The 13173-nt window shown below is 37.6% G+C and overlaps 1 protein-coding gene across 1 annotated transcript in view; it reads right to left on the bottom strand.

The window, feature by feature from the left end:
• The window catches only part of TGFBR1 (transforming growth factor, beta receptor 1), a 21418-nt gene extending 15960 nt beyond the window's left edge, over positions 1-5458 (bottom strand). Inside the window, exons 1-2 of the mRNA XM_012638267.1 lie at positions 5198-5458; positions 2150-2380 (exon numbers count right to left, since the gene is read on the bottom strand). Coding sequence (XP_012493721.1) covers positions 2150-2380; positions 5198-5333 — 367 coding nt within the window. The 5' untranslated portion in view covers positions 5334-5458. The remainder of the gene's footprint in view (positions 1-2149; positions 2381-5197) is intronic.
• Positions 5459-13173: the final 7715 nt, after the last annotated feature.

Below are 13173 nucleotides of genomic sequence, written 5' to 3'. Positions count from 1 at the left end.
GAAAAGGAAAAGGAAAAGGAAAGGAATGAAATTAACTACCATCCACACAGCAATTTCTTTTAATCATTTAGATGGGCTTATTCCACTATACCAAGTGGCATGAGCTGCTTTTCATTTCCCCAGCTGTTGGCTGTTAAGTTTGGCGACAAAGGAACAGGTCTAAGGGATTAATTCAAAATGATCTGTAGCCACCTTGATTTTCTATAACTTTGGTCCTTGCTTATCACAGTTTTGGATCAGGCTAATTTCTGGAATGAGCTAAATCTTTGAGAACCATCTGAACTCGGAATCAATGGGAAACACCAGGAAAGCCCTAAAGTAACCTCTCTCCACAACTTCTACCCAAAGACTATCGTATCTTTAGTAATAAGGCTGCTCCAGCTAAGTCCAACCTCTCATTGTCTTCTTCCCACAACTGTCTCAGGAGTCACTAAAGTTGCGTTAAAAAACCTAGGCTCCAGTGCAAGCCTGTACGTGCCTTAATAGTCAAGAACAGAGCTCAGTTATTGACTACATATGGCCAAGCCTACAGAAGACTTCAGGTAATGAAATCAGTTTCTCATACTAAATGAACGAACAGATATGCATATACAGCAATATATATTCATTTTCTTAAAATAAACATTTGTCATTCTATGAGTTTTCTTTAGTATTACATATGATTTTTTGGCTTCAGAATTACATTCTTGCCCAGTCATAACTTCTGCTTTAGTGTTCCTTTAATATTACTTGATTATATAATAAAATTAGTAAAATTTTCATTGTTTTCAAATCTTCACTTTATTCATGAATTTAGCCCTTATTTGAAGATGATTTATATTAATACTTTTCAAAGGATAGTACATCTCAGTTAAAAGTCCTAACAAACCACTTTAAGTATTATTATCAATAGTATCTGTTCCGTATTTCTGATGAGGAAACAGAAGCCCAAAGAGGAAACATGGTTTAACCAAGGTCATATAGACAATCAATGACAAAGCTTGCACTGGAATTTAGATCTATTGACTCCTAGCCAAGTATCAAATTCCATAAATGTAGGGGATAAGGCTGTTCCTCTCTCAGTATCCTTCCAAACACATGCAAGAAAATGTAAAAGTCCCCTGCAGTTTAAACGTGAAGCACTGCTATGCCAAAATCCACCTTGGGATGATTCTGGCAATTAGCCAGTCTATTTCTGCTCCCATAAAACTCAACAAACAGAACTGAGAAAAGCAAACATCACAGGGGCCATGGACTCACACAAAACATTAAATAACAGTGTGGTTAGATTTTTTTTTTCTGAAGTGAGAAAATGACTAAGAATTCATTAGTGTAATCAAAAAAGAAAAGAAAACAGGCCTGCACTAAAGACAGCAATTTCATATAATGTCAAAAAAGCAAATAATCTTCACAATTCCAAACACATTTGTCTCATGCCTGCTTTCACTTCTTTTTTTTTTTTTTTTGAGACAGAGTCTCACTCTGTTGTCCGGGTCAGAGTGCCATGGCATCAGCCTAGCTCACAGCAACCTCAAACTCCTGGGCTCAAGCAATCCTCCTGCCTCGGCCTCCCAAGTAGCTGGGACTATAGGCACATGCACCACCATGCCTGGCTAATTTTTTCTATTTTTAGTAGAGACGGTCTCGCTCTTGCTCAGGCTGGTCTCGAACTCCTGAGCTCAAACAATCCACCCACCTCGGCCTCCCAGAGTGCTAGGATTACAGGTATGAGCCACCATCCCAGGCCTCATGCCTGCTTTCAAATATTAAAATAAAGCTGCTAAGTAATCCTGAATAGAATGGGTAGTTGCAGACTCAACATCTTTGTACTTCAGCCTCATCTATATGAGAAAAACTGTCCTTATCCTTTCTACCTTACATAGTCATGAGAAGCAAATTAGATTATACAGGTGAGAATGCTTTGAAATTTATACAACTACGGGGCTGACTTGCTGACTTGTTTAAAAAGTAAAATTAAGTTCCAATCTGCCTAAACTAAACTAGCCACAGTCAAATACAAACCATGCTTAAAGACCTTTATTATGCTCAAACCTGGAATATTTACACTATCTCAAATTTTAACAAACTAAGCCAATGGGCTTACCAAACTAATAAATACCACAGTTAATTTTTAAGACTTCTCAGGAAAAAGGAGAAAGAATTACATTACCTGATCCAGAACCTGATGTTGTCATATCATAAATTAAGTCTTTTAACGTAGTACCCTCTGAAATAAAAGGGCGATCTAATGAAGGATCCTCTTCATTTGGCACTCGATGGTGAATGACAGTGCGGTTATGGCAGATGTAGACCATCAACATGAGTGAGATGCAGACGAAGCAGACTGGTCCAGCAATGACAGCTGCCAGTTCCACAGGACCAAGGCCAGGTGACGGCTTTACTGAAAAAGGGCCTCAAGTGAAATAAACATCAACAACAACAAAAACATCGTAGGTGGCACCCACAGGTTCCTAATCCTCCACAATTTCTGCAGTTGGCCACTGCCACCACTTAGTCTAAGAGCCTCACTACAACAGCTCATAGGGGCTCAAATCCGGAACAAGTAAATCATTCAGTCTCCTCCCCTTGGCCCTCTTTTTAAGATCACCAGCTCTGTCAGCACCTACTTATCCTTCCTGCGTTCTCCAGCCATCGTCTAAATCACAAGGCCAGCTACCACCAACAACCCTCTCCATTTATCACCTCAGGTCACTAATAAATGAACCAATAATCTGGCACAACTCCTATTAACATCTTTTGAAAAGTCTTTTTTTTTTTTAAAAAGTACTTTTGGCTTGTCTTCTTGTTCCAAGGCCAGTACATGCTGATAGCAGGAAAAAATATATATAAATATATATATCGCCACCAATTTTTTTTAAGGCAAAATATATTCTTCGTTTTATCAATAGAGTTTGCACATATATACTTTCTAGTCCTTTTTTAACCACCTAGACTTTTAATTCCAGATCATTTATTTACTTATAATCTCTTAATAATTAACATTTTATGTTGTTTTAGAACCACAGTAATTACAATTATTTTGACATTCATCCTGAGCCTTACTGGTTCACTGTTTACCACCATTTCTTTCATATCATATCTTTCCCATTCTTGAGATGTCCATTTGGATTGATTTCTTATACAGAATCCTAATTTCAGTAATTTCTTTCAGGAAGAGTCCCCATGGACACTTTCAGGAAGTGTCCCCTTGCACACTGAATACTTAATTACCGAAAGACGGCTATTACCTTTATATATGAAAAATCTTGGCTTATTGTGGATGACAACATATGTTATAAAGAATCCATTGCCCTCGATACTTAAAGCAGAAAATTTGAACTTTTTTGCTTTTTATAGGTAACCAGCATTTATGTCTGCCAAATGCTCATGCAATTGTTTTATTCTTAAAATTGATACTTTTTATTATATGTATTTGGCTTAATATTTTTTCATTAGTTTTACCTGATATTCTTCTCTTTCTGCTCTTGTGACTTCTTCTGGAATTCTGATAATAAGCATATTAGGTCTTCTAGATCTGTCTTATACAGTTCTTAACTTGCTCACCAATTGTCTTTTTCTCTGAACACAATTATAACACAATTTCTTAAGCTTGTGTTGCCTTAAGTTTGTCTCAAACTTGACTATAAAATTCGAGCATCCAGTCTGCTGTTCACTCTCAATATTGTATTTTTAAAAAACATTCATCAATTGAGCTTTTCATCTGAAAGCATTTCATAATGAACTGAAAATAGACGTTGGACTGTCTGAAAGTTCCTCCCAAACATGTGGTAAACCTATTTCACAAGACATTGACTCTAACTTATCCAGTTCTGAGTTCTTCTTCTGAACCCTTGCGTCTTTTCATTTGTTAATTTTTTACTGTTTGCTTATCCTGGAGCTGGAAATAAGAAGTTTATGTATGTTTAGCATTAGAAATGAGGTAACTTCTTCACAAGTTTTCGTACATGTCTATTCAGATATTTCGAACTCAAAAATGGAAATGGGAACTATCATTTTCTTTGCCATATTGGAACTACAGATGCCTTCATAAAAGTCACAAAGAAATTACAGTCTGACAGAACCTTACCATGAGGAGCTTGACTACCATGCAGAATGGTGGAGGGCTACCTACCTACCTTCTGTAACTCATAGGACTGGCCTTTTTCCCCTGAGCTATGGTGGTTCTTCTTACTTAGCATGAGGTCTGGACCAACTCTGAGTGGGAAAGTGAGCACTGTGGTCTGCTCCTCTGAGCACTGAAACCAGGTGCTTCCCAAAAGAGAATTGACAGTTTGCCCCTATAGCCTAACCTCATCCTCAACCCCTCATCTTAAGGTATTGGTGGGATTTCTTGAGAAGACCTTTCACTTACTTCTTTCTTGTATGGTTAGTCAATTCTTCGCTAGTCTGGTGTCATCTGTACTATAAATTGCAGAAGTCCCTCACAAGTGTTAGCATGTGGGAGGCATTCTTCCATTAATTCCATTGGCACTAATATAGGTTTCCCTCATTTTTCTATTCCTTTGATTACTCCTATTACAGTAGGAATTTGGTATTTGGGGAAAGTGGTAAAAGAGTTAAATATATGTGTTCACACTTAAGACGTGTGTTCCATCTTAAATCAGAACCTTAAAATTAAAGAGTTTACAAAGCTTTCAAATTACTGGCTCTGCCAGGGCATTTTAAAATGTAAACTTTGGGTGAAGGACCAAAAATTTAGAAATCATGTATAATTAATTTATACACAAAGATCATAAACAAGGTGAAATTACAAAATGAAAACATCTGGACTGTTTAGTGCTACTCTCAATCCTTGCCCATTAAAAGGCTGTTGATTGTTTTAAAAGGTAGGAGCATTACATAAGGAAGAAGAAATTCACTCTGAGGACAAAGTGGGGACTCTGAGGACACAGTGCTGCTGTGGGCTTTGTCAGAATTTGTTTTTATGAGGCTACCCTTTTAGGCATAAGAGACCTCAGAGAAATTCTATCCTGGAACCACCTTCTCGAACAACACCTGTCCCGGAGACAGGATCTTGGCTATTCTTACAGTTCTATAACTATGGACAAGTTACTTCTTGCCTCCAAACTGAAGAAGTTAGGCTAGGTGATACCTATGATCCCTCCCAGTTCTAAAATCATAGTCAGGGTTTTAAGAACTTTACTTGTAGTATTCAGGAAAAAAAAAAAAAAAAAAAAAAATTTATACAATAACTTACCAGTAGTTGGGAGTTCTATTTTATTGCAATGGTCCTGATTGCAGCAGTATGTTGTAGTAACAGACCCCGTTTTTGAAGAGGGTGCACATACAAATGGCCTATCTCTAGGAATTAGGTCAATTTCAGCTATACACATGCTATTGTGTATAACTTTGTCTGTGGTCTCTGTGACAGAGACAAAACAGAGCCCATCTGTCACACAAGTAAAATTGTCTTTTGTACAGAGGTGGCAGAAACACTGTAATGCTGGAAAAAGAGAAAAAGATTCTATTAGAAAAAAAATCTCAAGGTTAACAGTTTGAAAATATCCAACATTCATTCTAATAAAACATTCTTGATTCTATTATCACACAATTTCTATGCACTGTTCAAAAAATAACTGTTTCTCTTAGAAATTCCAAATTCTGTTGCAAGCCACATACATGAAGAAGCCTATGGAAATGTGGTAAAAATTTGGACCCAGGTTTTTCCTAAAAATGTTTTGCTTCCAAAGATAGAAAAATTTTTGTTATACACAATTTCATTGGAGTAAGGCAAGTATTTGCCCTCTCATTTAAAGTGCATGTAAATTTTTAATGGTTATACTTGTTTTAATCACCCCAAAACTATATGTCCACATACTCCTCCATTGGGGAACAATGTGTGAAAACACTACCAGCCATTACTGTTAAGCTGGAAGTGACATTTCAGTGATTTATGGTAATGGAATAATGGAAATAAATTCGTAGCGAGCCAGACACTCTCTATTCCCCTTGATACAAACCCTAAGACATGTGTCTTCCAGCTAGAATTGGGGTACTCTCTCTGTGAAACCAACCAGACTACAACATTATCAGCCCATATATACCCCAACCACATAGGCAATCTAGCTCCAGAAATGACTGGAGAAATCACTAGGTCCATATCTACTTGTATCTACTTGATCTTTATGGCTCAACTCTAGGAGTAACCTCCTTAGGGAAGCCTTGCAATTATCACCAACACCTTCCCATACACACAGATACACACACACTCAACTGTGCTCTCCAGTGAGGTTAAGTGATTCCCAAAGCACATACTGCTTACCAGAATTACTACTTTTGTTTTTTTCTCTTCTATGAAACTGTAAGCTTCTTGAGGCCAGAGACTTGTATCAATCATTTCTGTAAATCTGCTATCTAGCACTAAGTCTGATACAGAGCAGCATTCAAAAACTACTTGTTGAATGAATGACAGACTAGGTACTTATATCTCACTATGGTCTCATGAAGTTGCAAAGCACAGACATGTCCTTAAGTCCGAACTTTCCAATTACTTGTTGGCAAGGGAAAAGTAAGAGTTTAGGTATGTGGAATGGCCATCTAGGATGAGACCAGGGAGGTCCGTGGTATCTAGAAAAGGAGTGGCTAGGCAGACAGGCAGGCCAGAAGAAAGCTGACTCCCTGAACAGCTAATTAGCTGTACAGGAAAGGGCAACCCTGAGTTGCTCAAACCCTGCACATTCCCAAGAAAGTCCTGTTTTCAGAAATGGCCTTGTCTGGTTCCTGGGAGGTGAGCTCTGTGTCTCTGGAACATTCTTCCTGATAAGAATGCTTCTGTATGCCTGAGGCATTGGGTCACGTGGTACCAGTTTGATCGGACAATTTATGCTAAAAATGTTTTATAGTGAACACCTATTATTGCTGTGAAGGGGTAGAGCCTGAGTAGCTGAAGCCAGTCATGCAGATGCTGCAAGACTATGTAACCAACACCAGTAAAAACCCTGGACACCAAGGCACAGGTGAGTCTCCCTGGTTGACAACACTTCACCCATTATGTCAACATATCATGTTGAGAGAATTAAAGCCATCTTTGCTACTCCACTGGGACAGGATACCTGGAAATTTGCACCTGGTTTCTCCTGGACTTTGCCCTAGGTGCCTTTTCCTTATGCTGATTTTAATCTGTATTTTTTTGCTGTAATAAACCATAACCATGACTATATCAGCTTTTCTGAGTCCTGTCACTCCTTCTAGCAAATCATCAAGCCTGAGGGTGGTCCTGGAGACCCCCGACTCACTTGCTAAACTCAAACTCAGGTAGGTAACATTCTCCTCAAGCAGGAGAATGCTTTTTGGTTGCTGGCTTAATTACCACACTTGTCTGATATCTCTACAGCAAAGTTTTACCTTAATCACTATAAACATGTTTTCTTCATAGACAGTTTAGCTACCTATTTGACTTAACTCTTCCTAAGAAGAAGGGAACTCAAGAAAAGTACAAGGAAGAGACAACATCATAATCTATTTAAAGACTGTTAAAAGAGACAGTTGTTATTCATGATGATGTTTGATGGTGATTATAGGTTCTCTGGGTATAATTTCCTAAGGAGGGATTCTGAATCAAGAATTCATGGACTAGCTTCAGGGGTATATGAATCCCATGAAACCACAGGCCAAATGCTGTATATATTTGCATTTTCAAGGAGAAGATCTATAGCTTTCAACAGGACTAACAAAGGGGTCTGTGATTCACAAAAGATTAAAACCACTACCACAGAGACTGTCATCAATCTCTCCTAAATCCTCTTAACTCATGATTAGTTATTCAACCCATATTTTCTAAACATTACTTTTATCAGTTATTCTACCAAAAGCTTAGCATACAAAGATTAATGTTAATAACTGATGGTCACGACCCTTGAAGAACTCCAATGACTAGTGAAGAAGAACATTATAATTACAGTGTGGTAACTGCTATATACAAAAAATATTGCCTTGAATACTCTCCCAATTCTAAGACCACCATGGCTCCCCTGATATATAGGAGACAGGGGTTAAACACTTGGTCTAATAATTACGACTTTTACTTTTGGGTTACAATTTATTTACCTTTCACATTACAAATGCTATCCAAGGCCACATAATTCTCACCATTATAATAACCATGCCTTCCATGACCTTGGTCTTTACACATACTATCTCTCTGCCTAGTTTAAACCCATCCTCTTATCTGTCTCTCATCCTTTAAGATCCCATTCAAACAAGATCTTTCCCCTGATGTGCTTCTAAACCTCTCCCCTATTCTTCTGACAACTGGGAGCTCCTTTCAATATGGTACCATAGCCCTCTTTGCATACCTTTAGAACAGCACAAATCAACCTATTTACAGTTTGTTGTTAAAGTGTCTTTCATCGCCTTAAGAAGAGCCACAATTGTTTTGTTTTTCACATTTTTGAATCCTGGACCACCTCCCCGCACCCCCCCTCCCCAGATTGCAACCAGAAAAATATTTACTAAAACATTGTTTCCCAAACAAGAGATCACAAATATATCAGGAAAAGAAGGGGAATCAAGGAGTTGTCTACAAATTTTTAAAAAATATTTTCATTTCAAAGATAATCTAAAAACAAGGATAAACATTCAGGATCCTGACTAACCATCATCTAAACAAGCACTATTAACTAGGCTTTCACTGCTTCTTCAGCTGTGTGAAGATCTCCTTCAGGCCAAATGTCTTCATAGAACACTATATATACATAGAACAAAGGTTTCACAGTAATTGTAATAGAAAGAGTAAAAAATATAAGGAACTTGAATCATCATAGCATACACCAATATAGGCAGGGCACATTCAAAAGCCCAAAGCCAAACAGCCAATACCATATACGCACTGCATTAATATTACACCCAAGTGTTATATAGGGGTCCTATCTTTGTAGTACAATTTGCAAAAGTTCATTAGCAGTAAATGTGACTCCAAGTATGCAATGATGTTTTTCCATTCTCATTTCCAGTAATAACTGGTTTAGAAAAACATTTAAGGAAGATTTCAATAATGTCATAATGTTAACCTTATCTTCCAGTGAACGAAATCCTGACATCTCATTAAAACTTAACATTTGAGGAATGCTTGCTGGTAAGTGTGTTGGTTATATGTAAAGTCTCATTATCCTGAACTTACCGAGAAAGCCTTGAAGTCATTTATACCATCTTACACAACATTACTGATGAGACTAGGCACTCGCAGCTTTCATTATCACTGAAGTTAAAATACAGAAACAGATTTAAAATGGGATCAGACCTAAAGCTATTTTTTTCTACTGTAAAACCTAAACATCATCTGTCACACTGTATAACTGTATTAATTTAAATTTTGTTTTTTTGAAGTTGTCTTGTATTTAATTTACAGATTTGGTTTATAGTGCTAAATGATTAAAAAACATAAGGGTTTTATATCTATACAATTTAAGTGACATCATGAAAAATACATTCTGTACTTCTTTCAATGGGGTTATTTCAGTACGGTAAATTTGAAAAAACTCAGCGCTAAAGAGCTTGTCTTTACTCTTTCAATGAGTCTTTCGATAAGAAAAACAGGTCACTAGACAAATATAATGTCATATAACAAATCTTAACCAGGCAAGGATTTCTCTCTAGAGGGAATTTTGAAATTCCACTTCAACACTCTAAATCAGTCTTTTTTGAATACAAGATTGCCATTATATGATATTGTAAAATAGTTTACGGAAATACTAAAACAGGAATTTTAAAAATTCCCATGAACGCATGGGCTTTAATTGCCATTTTTTAAAAATTCAAATTTATTTTCTTAATAGATGGATCTGGCCCCTGGCTGCCCTCCCTTTTATTAAACTAGGTTTTTGTATTAATTTTTAAATGCATGAACAATGCAAAATTCCTAAAAAAGGTACACAATGATGTCTCCATCCTGCCACCTCAAAGCCCAAGTTCCACTCTCCACTCCATAACACCAGCCCATTAACTTGACTGTTTCATTTGATTCTGCAGTTACTCACTGAACATCTCTACATGCCAGGTACTATGCGGACTATGCGGACTATAGGGATGGATAGGATAAGGTATTTGCTCTTAAGTAGTTCACTAGAGTAGAAAAGTAAGGCATAAAACAGATAATTAAAATCCAGAGTCCCCAGGAGAATGATCAAAGTGCTTCCATTCTGCTGAGGTAAAAGACATATCAAGAAAAGTTTCACAGGGCATCCAAGTCAGAACTTGGGGAATATGTATAATTTGCTAGCTTGATAAAGGTGAGAATAAAGGTGAGAAAGCTATCCTGACTGGGTTTTCTTTCCCCCCCCTCAGTGGCAGGATTTTCTCCTTAGTGGCTAGCATTTCAAGTAAGATGATCAAATTTAAATAACTTTTCAAGATGCTAACCACAATGGTTTCATTTCATCAGCAAAATGAACATAATACCTTCCTGACTTGTTCCATCATCTCACTGAGATGATCAAATGAGATAATCTACATTAACACATTTTGAAACTAATATAAATTATTATATAAACACAGAATTATCACATATGATAAATGCCATTATTTCAAAGATGTTTTTATTTGTAGGCCACGAAAGGAACACCTCTTCCCACAGTGCCTAATATTCCACTGTAGAATACTAGATTGACAGAACCACATGAAGATCATCTAGTTATAATTCAGTTCTCTCATTTTATTAATGAAGAAACCAAAACTTAAGAGAACCAGAATGATTTATAATAATATCCTACCTTACAAATGGATGTGAATCCCCACTATATTATCATCATGAACACAAATGAAATATACGCAACCATTTTCCATACTGGTATCCCTATGTAATTCTAAACTTTAAAGACTCCCAGGTGGACCAACAGTACAGCTTTGTGTTTAGACCCCTAGAGTTTGACTTTCCTGCTTGATAGCAAAGATAAGAACCAAACTCCCTATTTAGTAGCTTTCTACTACTCTAGCTTTGCTTCCATGCCCCAAACTACCAATAGGCATAGCTTTCTTAATTTTGAGACACACATTTCCCCACACTTTGTAACATTTCTGAAATCTGGATACACTTTATAATCAAAGTCAAAAGAAAACTCCAGCCTTCAGACAGAAAGGTAAGACAGAATGGGTTGTTGTAACCTATGCATGTACAGACTTCACTATGCATAAAAAATATTACAAGTGGAGTATACCTTAGGAGAAATGCTTGGGACCGGAAGTGTTTTGGATTGCAGATTTTTTTCAGGTTCTAGAATATTTTCATATACATAATGAGATATCTTAGGAACAGGACCCAAGTCTAAATATGAAATTCATTTACATTTCATATATACCTTATACACATAGCCTGAAGGTAATTTTACGTAACATTCAATAACTTTGAGAATGAAACAAAGTTTGTGTTAAGTGCTTATATGTGGAATTTTCCACTTGTGGCATCATGTCAGTGCTCAAAAGTTTTGAATTTTGGAGCATTACGAATTGCAGATTAGGGATGCTCAACCTATATTCATTTCATCATCCTTTAATTATCTGCCTTGGTAGCTCCCCTGCAACTAACATTTAATTTAAGTTTGATCCTCATTACGTTGTCTGAACAAAGATTTCAATATGATTCAGCACTACAAGGAGAAGTTACTGTGTTCACAGAAAATCGTCAGTCCCATGCCAGGAAATACAAAACTACCAGTGACATTTCCAAATACTACAGAATAAATCAGAATTGTCAAAGCTTGCAGATGTTGGTATGATGTGAAGGACCACCAGAAACTAAACATGTGGCATGTCAAAGGAAGTGACAACAGTAAAGAGGCAGCAGGACCCTTGGGATTATTATTTTCACTGTATCAGGGTGATAAATCCCAAGTTGAGATCCTTTACAGTTGGGCTCTTGGTCCCAACTATAAAGGATTTCCATAGTTGCCTCATTCCAGCGTGTCTCGAGGTCACACATGGAAGCACTATTACTTCTACCTAACACCAGAGCTACCAAGTGTTGATTCAAAAGCCCATGTCTAGCTAGAGAAATGGAGTGGTAAACAGCCTATGTATAGTATATAGAGCAGACATTTCTATCACTCTTGTTGGAGAAATAAAAATTAGCACCAGAAACCTTGTCTTCCCAGACCTAGAATGACAGCATCCACACAACCTATCCTTCTTTTAATGCATACACTTCAATACACTTTACTTTTTCAACCCTTCTTGCCCCCTCCATCCTTCCATCACCCATCTTCCCCTAGTCTAGAACTCCACTGAAACCTGTTTGAAATTCACTAGTAATGCCCTTCTGGTTGAATTCAACCTTCTTTTCTAAATGTTTCAGGATATGAGACACAGGGCCACTCTTTCCTTATTCGTTCACATGACACTACGTTTCCCTTACTTTGCACTCAGCCCTTTGCTACATCTCAGATCTATGTCTCCAAACCTCATGGCCTTTCACCTGTGCTCAAAACTCATATTTTAACTGCCTCCGGGAAACACTCTGCTCGGCTTCCCTATCTGTACAAAGCCAAAACCAAAATACAGCATTATCCCCCTAATACTCTTACCGGTACAATGATAAAAAGGACCCTGAAAGGACTCTTAGGTTCCTTCTTGCTGAGACAGCTCAGCAGTTAAAAAAGATCTTAAAAAAGAAGAGTTTCTCACCAAAGACTGAACTCAAATTTTTTCACCACTCTGACTTTACTGGTGATGACCCTTGTTTCCCTTACCCTGCCCACTACAGAACAATTTTACTTTACTTTGCAGTGAGAGTATTTCCAAATATTACAAATATGCACCAACAGGCAAGTAAAAGGCCTAACAGTCACCTTCCCCACTCAGCTACAGTTAAAAGCAGGTCGCAGCACTGTTGGCAAAGGTGAAGGCCAAAGTTAGATGGTATAACAAATCCTTTCCCATACTCATGTCAGGACCTTTAATCACCCAGCCTATTCCTCTACTCCCGCTCTTCTGAGTCATCTGCCTTCCCCCTTTTCTCCATTCTCAACACCATGCCTCTTCTCAAGGAGACCTTTCCTCTCTTCTCTTCTTCCTAGTCCACCTCTGGGGTAAAGCATACCACCATATGGATTCTCTTCTTCTTTTTTTGATATGTTGCTTATCTCTGCAGACAGGGCTAAAACCCTGCCCACCAACTCCCTCCAGCCTACTGCCTTGGGTTTTGTTCCTCAAAGCACTGAGTGGTTCTTCGCAATTCAATCCCAA

This window comes from Propithecus coquereli, unplaced genomic scaffold (assembly GCF_000956105.1).
Source record: "Propithecus coquereli isolate 6110/MARCELLA unplaced genomic scaffold, Pcoq_1.0 Scaffold128, whole genome shotgun sequence".
In the NCBI taxonomy this organism is placed as follows: domain Eukaryota; kingdom Metazoa; phylum Chordata; class Mammalia; order Primates; family Indriidae; genus Propithecus; species Propithecus coquereli.
The sequence above is the reverse complement of the archived record's forward strand: the minus strand, read 5'-3'. Positions and strand labels throughout refer to the sequence as shown.